Source organism: Natrix helvetica (assembly GCF_964273705.1).
Source record: "Natrix helvetica genome assembly, chromosome: 1".
In the NCBI taxonomy this organism is placed as follows: Eukaryota; Metazoa; Chordata; class Lepidosauria; order Squamata; family Natricidae; genus Natrix; species Natrix helvetica.
Window position 1 is genome coordinate 140,656,090 of NC_138548.1, and position 15,060 is coordinate 140,671,149.

Consider the following 15,060-nt stretch of genomic DNA (forward strand, 5'->3'; position numbering starts at 1 on the left):
ATGAAAGCTGCAATGAGAATTTTAAACATTTGTTGATGAAAATAAGGTATGGCATTTAAGGATACCTGTGTAAACTGCATTGATTTGGAGCAGAGATCGAACGCCTCAGGAATGATAGGCAAAACTTGTTGTATTGAAATCGTTTGGTTTTTACAACCAAACATTCTTTATGTTTGTGTGTTTGTGTTTACAGAGTACTAATCAAGCTTCCCTCCTGAACTATTTCAGCCTGTACTTTTTCCCAGCTCAATTTGTATACACAGTAGTGGCTGAAGTTGCTTATAAATCCATCAAAACACAGGAAAGCGAGCAAAGTCTTTGTATCTTGCATGAAATAAAATAAGAACATCTTAATTTGATGTCACAATTTATTTTGCATTTCTGAAATATGAGCAAAATTGAAATAAAATTATATTGTACGATATAATCAGAGAAGCTATTTTGATATGCCATTGATTCTTTAAACATATGGTAGAAAACCTGTAGGTGTTCAGATATTGCTGGAATGTATTCAAGTCAGTTCCAGCAGCAAGTTCCCCACTATAATGTGTAATATATAATATACCCTTTATATAATATATAAAGGGTAAAAGCCTAAAAGAAAAGCTCTTTAGTGGATAATATGCATTTGAGGAAAATTAATACACATCTAATGCTGTAATTCAGTACTTATTTAGGAGTAACTCTAATGGAATCATTTGTAAACCATTTCACTACTTCAGGGAAAACTCACAATTCTTTGCCCACATCTTTAGCAGTCACTGCTTTCCATACCCACCATAGAGAAGCTATGGCAAGACTTCCTCACTTGCTTTGTAAGGCTACATTCATGGTAAGGCGAAGTACTATGAGATTCACTGCTTCTCACAGATATTTCACTCAGTTGTTATATTTCTGTTTGGAGAAGTCACAGTGAGGCTTCAATGCTTGTAGTCTGGCCTTAGTTTCAGCCAATAAGGACTCTTGCCTAGCATAATGTATTATCGATATTCTTACTTTAAGCAGAGACACAGTGGACTTAGTTCAAAATGGATTGGAACCATTAAATGACCACTTTATTGGGTTTTGCTTAAATTTGCATCCTTACAAAGTACACTAAGTCCTTGACAACTCAGTATGTTCTAGAAATAGGGCAAGTACACTTTTTTACTAGGCCAGTGTTTCTTAACGGTCAAGATGTGCGGACTTCAGCTCCCAGAATTCCACAGCCAGCATGTTTGGAATCCTGGGAGCTGAAGTACACACATCTTGACATTTCCAAGATTGAGAATCACTGATCTAGACAATACAGAGGTTTCCAATCAAAGAACATTTGGTTTAAAGGATGACACAGAAGTAATTGAGCAATAGCATTGTGTAAACCTATTTTCCTCCACAATATAAAAATAGTTGTTATTCTACAGAGCTAATTAGTATCTTCTCTTCATCCCATTTGATTGTACCAGCACATTAAGAAGAGTAAAATAAATGTTACATTTCATGCTATTATAGCCTCGATGAAAATAACAGGAAGTTTATGGATGTATCTTAAAAGGATTGAATCTCCAAACTTTTATTCACATCTTTGCAAAAAAGAAATGTTTTTTCCTGGGGTAGCAAGAGATGAGCAATTACTTGTGCTCACAAAAATGACAGTTTACTCAAAGAGTTCTCTGCTTGTTCCTTGAAACACTAACCTCTACAATACGGTACAAGGTTACCATCAAGTCATTTTTCACTTGCTCTGTATAAAATCAAGCAGTTGGTTCCTCGTGAGGTGTCTAGGGAAGGAACTACTTGGACATCGTATAATATAAATAAAAGTCAGCAGCAGGAGTATGAATGGAAAAAGCAACATTTGAACATGCTGCCTTTTTAAAAGAAACAGGCAAAGTATTATTTTGCCCTTATTATTTATACATTGTGCATTTTGCACATAATACTCATCATACAGAAAGTGTTACATATGTAAGTGCTGATTACAAATTTCACTTAAGAAGTAACAACTGGAATTCCTCCCCACATTTTTATTTAATTTAAAAGTCCCACACACAACACAACTTAAACCAAAGAGCCAGTAAACCAGCAGCCTTAATTCCTTAACTTTTTAAACCTCCAACATCTTGCAGGAAAAAGATTCTGACCTTGGAAAGCAACTCAGAAGTGTGTTGCAGATTACATATTTCATGTTCTGACCCATAAGGATTTTTCTGATCTGGTCACATATTGCATCCTGGAGTTGGCTAGCTGGCTCTGCCAAAACCCATGGAAGATATTGAATGCTGATTTTTGGGCAGTTGGAACTAATTATAGTTAGCTGGAAAGGCCTTGGGCCTCCAGAGCACCAAGCAGAGGAATGGAAAATTTCAAGGATCCAAAGGCCAGCCAGGATAGTAAGAGCGGGCATTGGTTACAGTGTGCATTTCATAATAAATATTTAACAATTGTACATTACTGAAAATATATTAAAGGCTGGCACTTCATGTTTAGGTATTAACTAAGCTGTTGTTGTAAGGCAAAGGCACTGGGAATGCTCTAAGCCAGGGGTCACCAAACTTTTAGACCTCATTCATAATTTTAAATCCTGTGGACTACTAATATGAATTAGTGACGGGGTGGGGTCCTTCAGGCACTTAGCTTGGCTGCTTGTTAGTGGAGAGAAGTGCCTGGGGTCAACTCTAGCTTTGCTGTCCGTTGCAGCTAGGAATCTCAAATACAGCAAGAATTAATGTTTGTCTTGTAGCCAGCCTGGCTGCTAGATCGCCCCCTTGCAAACTCTGTCTCTCAAGGAGCCTGGCTGAAGTTTCATGCACTGCTCACTGAAGCGCCTGGACTCCCAGGAAGGAAAGGAGGGACTGGAGCTACTAAACAGGCAGCCAAGCTAAATGCCTGAAGGACCCCATTCTGTCAGCGAGCAGGATTAATTGCTGTATCCGACCCAAGGGCCATAATTTGAGGATCCCTGATTTAGTGCAATATAAAAAATGCAAAGAGTTTTCTCCGGACACCAAAATTTTCTCACGGACCACCAGTTGGTGCCTGTTGCTCTGAGCTGGGGAAAATGGGGAAATACATAAGGGCATTAAAAATTAACACAATCAACTCAAGTGAGAATTAATTGAACCACTTTTGCAATTTTTAAAATATAATTGTCCATTTTAAAAAGGCACACAGGTTTTATTGATGTTTTTTCAAAAAAATTAGGATTGCTGTTTACCAAAAACATAACTTGTTTGGTAAATATGTTGACTCTATTTTGTCTTATTCCTTCACCTCATTTTCTTGGCTTTCTGTTTTTTCTCAAAGTATATACTTTGCTAGCTATTTAATCTCAAATGTTAAAAACCAATTATACTAGTGTTTTACTTCTTTTTTTAAAAAAGAAGGAAAAACAAGGTTTTAAAAATAACATAATAAAACACACAACAAAGGTTAAGGTGGCCCACATGACTGTGTCTTAAAACTTTTCTGTATTTCTGCTAGAACCTAGCAATGGATGAGTAGTTTCTCAAAACAGGACATTTCTGATAATAGGCCTGAAAGGAAACCACTTTTAAGGTTCATTGTTTAAAATGTCATTTAGTTACTCCATAATTTACACACACAACACACACAACTATATTAAATCCATGTGTCTTCAGTGGCTTCTGTGTCACGGCCCATTGATCTTTTGTTCTTCTTAATGATAATGAGAGCGAGAGTGAAATAGGAACGAAGGCATGACCTTAGCGTATCTTAATACAAGACACATCAAGTGGTAGGTAGGTCATGATCCTGAAAAATTAAGACTGTAATAGTAGAAAGTTAAAAAAAAAACAGAATGCCAGCGATTCCCTGGGAAGATAAAAAAGAACAAGACATAATGAACAGAATAGTGATTTGTTTAATGTTTGCTATTTCCAGTTGATAATTTTAATACATAATAAACTGCAAGAAATATGAATTGTCATGGGTCCCAGACATTAAGAGCGGTTAAGTACTTGGGGAATTTAGACATGAGTATTCTAACAAAATTGCCATCATGGGAGATATAACAAAACACAAAACTCCAGTGAATCAAAATGCTTCTTGCCACTCTCAAAAGTCTCTTCATCAAAGTGCTTTTTACTAGCCTGCATAGTTCCAACATTAGCACTGGGTCGTGGCAGCCTATATTTTTACTTTATAGCAAAGTTTTGGGGCCCAGGAATGTTCTTGAAATAAAAGTGATGATCCTCATAATGGATACTTTGCTTTTCAATTCTTAAAAGCATTTTTAAAATAAACAACATTAGATCAGTGCCTTGTAAATCTTAGCTTAGGGTCTTGGGGCAAATGGGCTCTTGAATGTCACAATGGGGAATTCTAGCATACTCTATGTATCCATATATGCACACACACTCAACTGCATCACAGGCAGAAACACCAACTTTGTGTGTTTTCTAGTCTTGTTTTGCTTCTTTCTCTAATAACCATTCAACGTCTTATCAACTTGTGACATGCTTTGTTTAACCTATTTTATTTATTTATCAAATGTAATGCCTGCCCAAGAATTATCCCATGCTAAGATTAGTGACCAATAATTTCATAAATAGAATAAATTGCCAATAACTGCCAATTTTGGATATCATGGCAACCCTAACCATGTACAATATACATCAGTTACTCCTTCAACACAAATTACAGCCAAATTGCACTTACTTCCTTTTATTTCCCACCTGCTCAACACTTAGTTTTGTAAATTTACTTACCTCTGCATCCTAAATCAGTCCTTTAAGGCAGAGCAATAGCCTTAACTGTGGTTATAGTCAGACATATTACAAACTACAAACTTAGTTCAAAATCATCTTAAAGCTGTGATATTTCACCTGTGTTTGACCATCATACACATTTAGAAGAAACTTGAAGAGGAATAGTAGTAACTATACTTTGCAAAGTAGATTATATCAAACAGGGGAAAAAACCTGAACTAATTAGTGTATCTGCCAATATAGTTTCACCATCCACAAGGAGTCTTAAAGAATGTGCCTCTGGAAATTGGCAATTTATTGGGTTTACTAAAACTTTTGTTTTTGCAAATTTCTGTTAGGCATGAAGGTAACAAGTGTACATATATAATTTTGTACAAAATGCTGAAATCCAAGCTTTCAACACAATGAAAACTTCATACAATTACAAAAAATTAATCTCTTTATTAACCAAAAGTAAACATTAAAATCAAAAGATTCACAAATCTATTTGTTACAGAGTTTATGCTCAGTTCTGACTCTTCCTGGGTGCTGCTGCCAATTCCTATTTTTTTCTGCTTACATTCATAGTTGTTCTCTTATACTTTTGAAAACAATTTGTCTTTGATTTTGAATTCTGGATCTTCCCAATTATTTTATTGAGTACATATTCTACATTTGGTAGTGATTAGGTAAAGAATCCAGATTCATTTAGACAAAAGCAACATAAAGCCTGCACATTTTCTAATAAAGCAAATTGAGTTGTAGGACTAGCTTTAAAGCAAGTATTTTTTAAAGCAAGTATGGTGTAAAAATCCACAAATCAAAGAAAAACTTGCAGTGGAACAGCCAACATTTGGATAAATTATTTTCTTTCACAGATAAGGCACCTTTGCTCTAAAACAAGGAATACCCCAGCAAGGGTAAATAGGCTAAAAACTCTGAACTTGTTATTTCTTTCTCTCAAATCCATCCATGAACCCCCATCAAGGGGGAGTTTGCAAATACATCCTTCATTTTATAGTGATTTTTCTTAAATTTAGCAATATTTCAGTAATTGAAATCAGAGGTTATACTCAACTACCATTATGGAAAGATGGTTTAACCCTAGAACTAAAAAGTTGATTAAGAAAATGGAAGTTAAGCAAACCATTGTTCAGCATGGATAAGAATACTAATTTATCACATTAGTTTGTTTTAACAGATAAATAAGACAATGTATGTGAAGGATGTTTTTAAAACTATTCAATCGGTAAGTATTTTCTCAGTCCTGGGAGCCTGGCATTTTCATCTTGCCAGCAATAAGAAAGTCAATGATAAATATTTTAATATATTTCTTCAATAAAATTAACCTAACCTCAAATAAATACTCACATTTATAGGTGAATGCAAAATACCTGGACAGCAAAACTTGGAACAAACTTTGTGTTCTCTAGAAGCTCCATCTCCAGGAACATTTAATATTTGTTCTCTGTGCCATTTTATTTTAATTCAACTGCAGCTCCTTTCCTGAATTCCTTATATACTCTGTCATAAAAAGAGCCTCTCACACTGTACATAAAAATATTTTCTGTAGGAGAAAAGTTACCAAAAATAATGCCAAATTGTATGCACATTTTTTTAAAATATAAGTGGAATTTGATCTGCTTTTGGATATTGCCTGTTCTAATATGGCTGTATTATTTAGTCATGAAAAGGAGGAGGAGGAATGGGCAACAGAGCATCAATAATATTTCAAGAATGCAGTACAAATGAAATAAAGCATTTGAATTTAACCGAAGTTAAGGATCAAAAGAAATGCTACCTTACATGTTACACAATACTTATTGGAATACAGACTCCAATGACCTTGAAACCCGTGGCTTGCCTTTTCCCCTCCTGTCTCTCTCAGAACATGTTTTGCTACTGGAGGAAGATGCTGTCAAGCAAAACATTGAAAAATTGGTATCATTTCCTAGCTGGTAAGAGGAGCACTGATACTAAACATTTTATGATTTGGTTTCACAAATTCTTTTTCTCTCTTCTCCTTCCTTGCAGGTTTGATTGTTGCAACACTGGCAATATGCTGGCTACCGAATCAAGTTCGAAGGATCTTGATGGCTGCCAGGCCCAAGCAAGACTGGACAGTCTCTTATTTCCGGGCATATATCATTCTCCTCCCCATAGCAGATATCTTCTTTTACCTTAGCTCTGTGGTGAATCCACTCTTGTACAACATTTCCTCCCAACAATTCCGGAAGGTCTTTCTTCAAGTCCTCCGATGTCGCCTGTCCATAGAACATGCCAACAAAGAGAAGTACTTGGCAACTAGTTTAAACTCTGCCAACCATTCCAAACGCCCATTTATCTTCAGGTCATCCAGGCGAAAGTCTTCCACCAAAGCAGCACAGAAGGTTCCCTCAAATATTCTTCAGGATGATGCTGAAATTGACTCCATTTTACCAAAACAGAGTCCCGAGTCACTGGAGCTCAATGTGAGAACAATGCCTCTGGAGACTAGCATAGATCCAAATCCTCTTAACCAAAATGGCGTTTGCGAACATGAGTAGTAAAATACTCATGAAGAAACATTACAGGATACACAATAGGCTGAAAGAAGAAGTAATAAAGGAAAACAAAAGAAAGACTTTATAGCCAACAACTTGTACCTTCCAAGTTCAAGTACAATAGATGACTTTCCCATAACATGAATGATAGTGCTTTTGTATGGACGACTGTTGATTTTTTTTTCTTTGTTTCGTTTTGTTTTAAAGTGCATACCGGAAAAATCAGACAACTAAATCTATTCTGCAAGTAATGAAGTTGTTGAGACTTCTTTCAGATAAAACTCTTCTTTTGGGAAAGCAAACAACAACATCACAATGGAAACCAGCTATGCCTTTGAGAGAAGCGACATAGGAAGAATGATGGCGACCAAGGAAATCTTCCCTTAACAGTTTAGCAATGTGATAGAAACGGCAAGCTAGACAGCAGCATGGTTGTTAATACTCCGGCCCTAGGCATGGTCCCAGCGTTTCCTCGCTTCTTTGGCCTGGGCCCATTACAAAGTGGAGTGTTGCAACAGCTTATACAAACAGAGTTTATCTTCCCTGGAGTACAGAAAGTCTGGTATCCGGCAGAGGTCATGAGACAAGCTGCAGAGGAGGCACAGGACTTGCGATACAGGATCCCTGCGACACAGAACAAGAACTGATTTAGTCTAATATGAACAAATACGTTCTCCACTGTCTATTAGAAATTCGTATAATTGAAGGGCTGTCAAGCATTCTCATGGTGACTATGAATGCCAGGACATTCAGCTCATTAGTACTTATTATGTTTTAACAGGAAAAAAATAAAGCTTAAATAAAAAGGCATTACTCTTAAAACATGCCTCCACCCCTATAAGGCCTGAAAATGGGGAGGAGGAAATGTGTTGTGTCACACATTGTTAAGTGTTGCAAGACATTTAAAAATTTTAAAGATTTAATATTTGAATCAGACATAATTGTCAGAGTACTGTTTGATTTTCTAGAGAATCCATGGTTTGTTATACATTTTAGAAATTCTTCAGTATTTCTGTAAAAAAAAAACACCAAACTGTGAAAAGCTCATAGGGGGAACACAGCAGAATGTTCTACATTACATGGAAGAAAAGATTAGAAAAATCTCTTTCTTGTAACTAGTCTATTGCCGTATGAAGCTGGGTACACTGTTATTAAAGGTATGTGTGAAAGGTTTGCTTCAAAGGTTCTGGTGGTTATAAAATGAACTCTCCTTTAATACACACACTTATAGAAACATATACAAAGTGAACAGCTTATATTCTGCACCCAGCTGTCATATGACCTCAAAATCTCTCCTTTCATATGATCTGATAGAAATTCAGCTTTGGGCTGGATACATAAATAATACGGCTATCAAACACTAACACTGTATGCTTCAGTTTCTCAGACAATTTGCTTTGGGGATTTCTGGAAGCAACCTTCATAGTTAATTTAAAACAATTCTTTCCTTTTAAGTAAAACGTGCGCTGATCTTGCTCTCTTTATTGGGGAGAAAATTAAACATGGATGAAACATAAAAAATTCATTTGTTATATTCAGGGAATTAAATATTTTCAAAAATATGTGTTCCAGCAAAAATGTAGAAAACATTTGCTTGTGTTGACACTCCTTTGTCACCGATATATCTTTTGTAATATGTAAGAATTTCATTATCTCCTATTTAATCCATGATTCACTGCTCATCAGCAAATAAGTACCATTTTAAAGCTAGAAAAACAAAAATGCTTTACCTGACACGACAGTATGTTTGATTTTAAAATGTACTAGGAATACCAAAGGTACTTATATGCAAATACAATATTTGCAATATTAAGAATTTGAAATCTAAATTAGTTAATCTTTAATATATTGCATTCTCCAGCTGCACTCTTGAATGGGCCTGTCCAATTGTTAATTTGCTTCAGTTGACCTTGTTCTCGTAGAAAACATATAGACCACAAAATTTTGCACATAAAAATGGTTATTTGCCTCCAAGTGTGTTCTTATTCAAGTTCTACTGAAAATATTCTAGAGCTTAAGGAATTTCTTGATGAGAATCCCACCCCTCTTACATAGTCCATTTGACTCATATGGTTCCCACTGAATCCTTTCAATTACTGAGACAGATACAATGAATCTAGAGCAGTGTTTCTCAAAGTGGTCCGTACCGCCCCCTTGGGGGGCGTTAAAGAAGTGCAAGGGGGCGGTAGGAAGTTCCGCCTTACATGGGGGCATTGAACGTACAGAAGGGGGCGTTGAACAAATTCTATTTATTACTTGTTCTGTGACTAGGCGGACTCACACAGCAGTCATTGCGCGCGGCACGCGGGCAAACCTGCAACACCGATCGTTGCTGTTGGAAACATGGCTTTCATACGAGCGAATGTGCACTTCCTTAGTCAGTCTTGGGTCTAACATTGCGTCCCCAGTAGCGCAAGGAATAGAAAATTCAATAAAATCCCATAGAATGCTGATCAAATTTCTATGATATCCTATTCAAATTTCTATGGCGGTGCTACTGGGGGTCTAGTGTTTGCCGCGCGCAGTGACTGCTGTGTGAGTCAGCCTCCTTTCACTGCGCCAGGAATGGAGGCTTCCCCAGTAGCACAAGGAATAGAAATTTCAATAGAATCTCATAGAAAGGTGATCAAATTTCTATGGTATTCTATTTAAATTTCTATGGCTGTGCTGTTGGGGTTGCTGGGTCTTCTTCCTTTAGAGTTTAGGCATCCTTGGCACATCTGACGAGCGAAAATGCCAGTTTCGGATACGTCCTTCCCTTCTGTCTGAACAGCCAATCACGTTACAGATCGTCATTTGTGTGTCAGACGTCGGAGATGCCCAGTAATTTATTTACATGTAATACATTTTGCAATTTAATACATTTTGTATATTATACAATTAAATAATCTTTAGGGGGCGGTGGCAAATCAAATTGTGTCTTAAGGGGGCGATGGTTAAAAAAAGTTTGAGAAACACTGATCTAGAGAAATACTGAGGTCAGCCAGCTCCTTGTGGAGTTAGGAGAGCAGTTTGTGTAAATTCACAGATGTTCACAAGTTACAGATAAGCAACCATTTTTGTACTGTACTTCTATGATAACTAAAGAAAAGGCTCTTCCTCCATTTTTCAGAGAACGAAGACCCAGGCAACAACTTTGGGTAAAAATGAAAATCTTATCTAGATTTGGAGGGCATATTTGCTTAGTTTACTTGTAAGTGTCTAATTGGAAAAAATGTTGAGGAGAAAGACTCAGCTGAGTCCATTGAGAAGTGCTATAATCCAGTGGTGGGTTGCTAATTTTTTTTACTACCGGTCCAGGCGCACTCCTGCACACGCTTATGAGAACTTCTGTGCATTCGCAGAAGCGTCTGGATGGGTGGGCGGAGCCTCCACCACCGCAATTACGGTTCCCTGATCCGGGCTGAACCATGACCAACCCACCTCTGCTGTAGTCTGCTGCAAAGAGAAAGAGGGTGCTCTTTGAACACCGAAGGAAAGGTGTAGTTTCACACTCTGTGTGGAAGGGTTGGGAAATGGAAGGCATTTTCATTCCTAAATGGAATGCAGAGTTAGACCTTCAGAGAAATGGTAGTGATATATGAGTGAAGGATATCTGCTAACAATTTTTTTAAAAAATCAGATTTCAATGTTAAGCAAAAACTTTATTCCCCTGCCGGCTGAGCTAAAATAACTTATATTACGAATGTATGCATCAGAAGGTATTTATTTATTTCTCATTTATTGATTTGGTTCCTAAACACATTTCTTCTGACAATCGCAAAGTGATTCAAAGTGGCACACAAAGTGGCTAAAAAACATCAGCAAAACAATAAAATAAAAATAAAACGATGAAACAGTATCAAAATAGACAGACAAATATTTCATCTGCATAATACTCCACCCCAAAACACCCCGGCAAAAGGCCTGCCAGATTTTGATGGTCTTCCAAAATGACAGCTGGGCCAGAAGCATTAATGCATCAAGTTTTATGCTGTATTACAAGGCAGGTATTGATAGAAAAAAACTGACATTTTGTATATGGGACCCGGCATGCCAACCATAGTTGAACTTGTATTGTGGACCGTAACAATAAGTAAGGGTGTTGTAATACAGGTGGTCCTCAACGTACCACCATAATTGAGCCCAAAATTTCTGTTGCTAAGTTAAACATTAGTTAAGTGAATTTTGACCCATTTTACGACCTTCCTTGTCACAGTTGTTAAGTGAATCACTACAGTTGTTAAGTTAGTAACAGAGTTGTTAAGTTAATCTGACTTTCCCATTGATTTTATTGATCAGAAGTTTGTAAAAGGGATCACATGACCCCGGGATACTGAAACCACCATAAATATGAGTTGCTAAGCATCTGAATTTTGACACATGACCATGAGGATCCTGAAACGGTCGTAAGTGTGAAAACAAGTCATAAGTCACTTATTTCAGTGCTGTTGTAACTTTGAATGGTCACTAAATAAACTTCTAAGTCGAGGACTACCCACATATGAAGCTATGAAGGAATTTACTGCACCTGGCAACCTACAGGCAAACCAGTGTAGGACGAGAAAGACAAAGGTTTCACATAGGTATTAGAGAACATAGTAGCCTTTTGAAAACATTTTATAGAAACATAAAATAATGACATAAAATACCATCCGCTGGTGATTAGAAGGATATTCAAGCTATTGAAGAGGGCTGAAACATTGTTTTCTTGAAGAGTCTGCTAAAGCTGCCTTCTTAGCTGAGAAGGAGACTTTTGTGGAATAAAAGCCCTTTCTGAAGAAACGTGTTATCTAGTTTCTGATCTGAGTATCAGGCGACAGAATAGCTAAATGCAAGAAGAGACAACAAAGTTTTACTTTTGGACACATCTGACTGAATTCAGCATAATGGGGAACCAGACAGAACCTTGTCATTGAGCATAATTGAAAAGGTGTGGGTTTGAGAAAGAATCACAATTAAAACTCTAACTTTGAGAAGAAGGCAATCTTTTGATAACAAGCCATGGAAGATAAGAGCTGGCGTGCGATGGTTATTCCAAAGAGGAAAGTGAAAGATGTGGAGTGTGCAAAAAAGTGAGTCACCCAGTAATGAGAGGATTCTCATGTCAGGAACAATGACTGCAATTGAGTGGTTAGCCACAGTGCTTGAATGAAAGGTGAGGAGAATATGTGAATGAGGGCCTGAGGAAGCAGTGGTGGTTAGCATTATAATGCTTTAGGAAATCTATGGGGTTGATCAGGAATATGGAAAGGAGGAGGAGAATGGTCAAAATCCAATGCCCATCCTAGAAGAGATCAATGGATACTAAAGCAATACAAGAGCACAAGACAGCAGAAAGGGAATTTTCAGGACAACATGATTGGCTTTGACTTCTGAAATCTCAAGATAATGGGGGGGTGTTCCCTCCTATATCTGATATTGCACAGTGTCAAACTCAATCATGTCACATGATGTATTGCAACTTTTTTTGCCCTTTTGGTGCCTCAATGGGCGGGGCCTATGCATGACACATCCAGCCCACAGGTTGCCAGTTTGACACTCCTATGATATAGAAAGATGACATGCAGAATGAGAACTCAGCTGAGATCTATCATGGGTTTTTCCGTTAAAAATGCATTTTGGGTCTGAAGGAGTATGGGTTTTCTAAACTGGTAAATCTGGCATTGATACACCAGTAGAATCAAAGCAGCAGGGTGAAAATCTGCAATTATAGGGCGATGTGAAAGGATTTAGCTCCTCTTCCTTTCCTTTTTGCTCCGATTGGAAGGAGTGAGCTTTTTAGAAGATTTTATACATACATTGAATTATTTTCTTGATGCTGAAGGTAAAATTGCAGGTGCCTCTGGATTGATTTATTATATCAATTTATACAGCCACCCATCTTGCAATCATGACTCTGGACAGCAAAGGGAAAATTATTGGCAGAAGGAGATATAAAATATTTTTGAGGTAGGACATATGAGGTACCTGGTAACTTATGAGACACAGTGAAAATTTTGGATAAAGACAAAGGGCTGTAATAGAATTGGCTGCTCTAAGAGTCCACCCCCCATATTAGGAGTAGCTTATAGGTTAGAGACAGGATTGCACAGAATCTATTTTGCTACCACTTGGCAAAACTTACAAGATCCCACTGAGTGACCTTTCCTAAGGGATAAACAATGTCCACAATTACCCGACGAAGAAAGTTTGCTTTTACAAGGCTGACCATGCAGAATCTGGCCTTGGAGGCTTTATGCCTGATCCAAAAGGCACGTGAATTGGAAGAATATCAACAGCCTAAGTTATAAACCAAATAAAAGTAATCAAATGGCATCAAAATTAAGTAGAAGAAAACAGCATGAAGAAGAAGAAAAAAGCCAGGGAACTCAGATAGGTATCTTGAGAGAATAATTATGATCCAAAGAAACTGGCAAAACTAACATATAGGGACATTGCTGTGTTATGGTAATTTGTTATTACACAGTTGTTTTCTGAGTGCGGTATTTTTTTTCCTAGTCTCTTCATACAGGTAGTCCTCGACTTACGCTCATAATTGACCACAACATTTTGATAGCTAAGCAAGTCACTTGTTAAGTGAGTTGTGTCCCATTTGATCATCTTTTTTGCCATCGTTATTAAGCAAATCACTACAAGTGTTAAGTGAATCTGGTTTCCTCCATTGATTTTGCTTCTTGAAAGCCAGCTGAGGTTACAAAGGGTGATCACATGACCCTAGGGAAGTGCAACTGCCATAAATATATGCCAGTTGCTAAGGCCTGAATTTTGATCCTGTGACCATGGTGATATAGCGGTCGTAAGTCACTTTTTACAGTGCTGTTGTATCTTTGAATGGTCACCAAATGAATGATTGCAAGTCAAGGATCATTTAAAATAGGTTTTTCCCCCTTGTCTTATTTTTTAATCTTTATACAGCTTGTGTTATATAATAAATGTATACATTTATTTTAATTATATACTAAAATATATTGTAATTGTAAAGTATTTCATCTTTTATGCGACATTGACATACTCAGCTACTCAATTTGTGTATATATATTATTATTAAAAAAGTAAATTATAATTTTAAAAAATGGAATACAATTATTTTTTAAAAGAAATAATAATAGAGTGCATACATGAATGATTATAGTATTTTCAGGAATTTTTTTTTGCACTAATTGGTAACAGCATTTATATCTGTGGGGGAGAACCTGTGACTATTTGCAGCATCTTGCTCTGCTGGTTCAAATTCCTGGATGAAATAGATGGAAGCTTCCAATTCCTGGCTAGAAATATCACCTTTTCGGATTGCTGTAATTTATACAGGCCCAGATCTCCCTGGAGGATGGATACAGCTTGCACACGTGTTAAAACTACTCAAAAAGAAGAACAGTCTTTGATCAGAGTGACAGTAAACATGACTTTGCTGCAGCTGCACTTGTAAAATAATTGCTCAGGTCTATAATCATCTGAGTTGGGAGGGGTGCCTTTACCAATCCTTCTCTTTACATTATTTTAAAATGTTTTTATGGGGTGATATGCAGACAAAATAAGGGATGTGGTGGCTCAGTAGCTAAGATGCTGAGCTTGTCGATCAGAAAGGTCAGCAGGTCAGCAGTTTGAATCCCTAGCACCGTGTAATGGAGTGAGCTCCCGTTACTTGTTCCGCCAACCTAGCAGTTCAAAAGCACATAAAAAATGCAAGTAGAAAAATAGGGACCACTTTGGAGGGAAGGTAACAACGTTCCTTGCACCTCTGGCATTTAGTCATGTCGGCCACATGACCACGGAGATGTCTTCGGACAGCACTGGCTCTTCAGCATTGAAACAGAGATGAGCACTGCCCCCTAGAGCCGGGAACGACT

General features: G+C 37.2%; 2 protein-coding genes across 3 annotated transcripts in view; one reads left to right on the plus strand and one right to left on the minus strand.

Moving 5' to 3' along the window:
- Nucleotides 1-7,234, plus strand: part of GPR39 (G protein-coupled receptor 39) — a gene marked incomplete at its 3' end in the record, with an annotated part of 180,575 nt that extends 173,341 nt beyond the window's left edge. For both annotated transcript variants that reach the window (XM_081935814.1, XM_081935815.1), the window contains exon 3: nt 6,723-7,234. In XM_081935814.1, coding sequence (XP_081791940.1) covers nt 6,723-7,234 — 512 coding nt within the window. The remainder of the gene's footprint in view (nt 1-6,722) is intronic.
- A 373-nt stretch (nt 7,235-7,607) lies between these two features.
- The window catches only part of LYPD1 (LY6/PLAUR domain containing 1), a 29,283-nt gene continuing 21,830 nt past the window's right edge, over nt 7,608-15,060 (minus strand). The window contains exon 3 of the mRNA XM_081935816.1: nt 7,608-7,855. Coding sequence (XP_081791942.1) covers nt 7,623-7,855 — 233 coding nt within the window. The 3' untranslated portion in view covers nt 7,608-7,622. The remainder of the gene's footprint in view (nt 7,856-15,060) is intronic.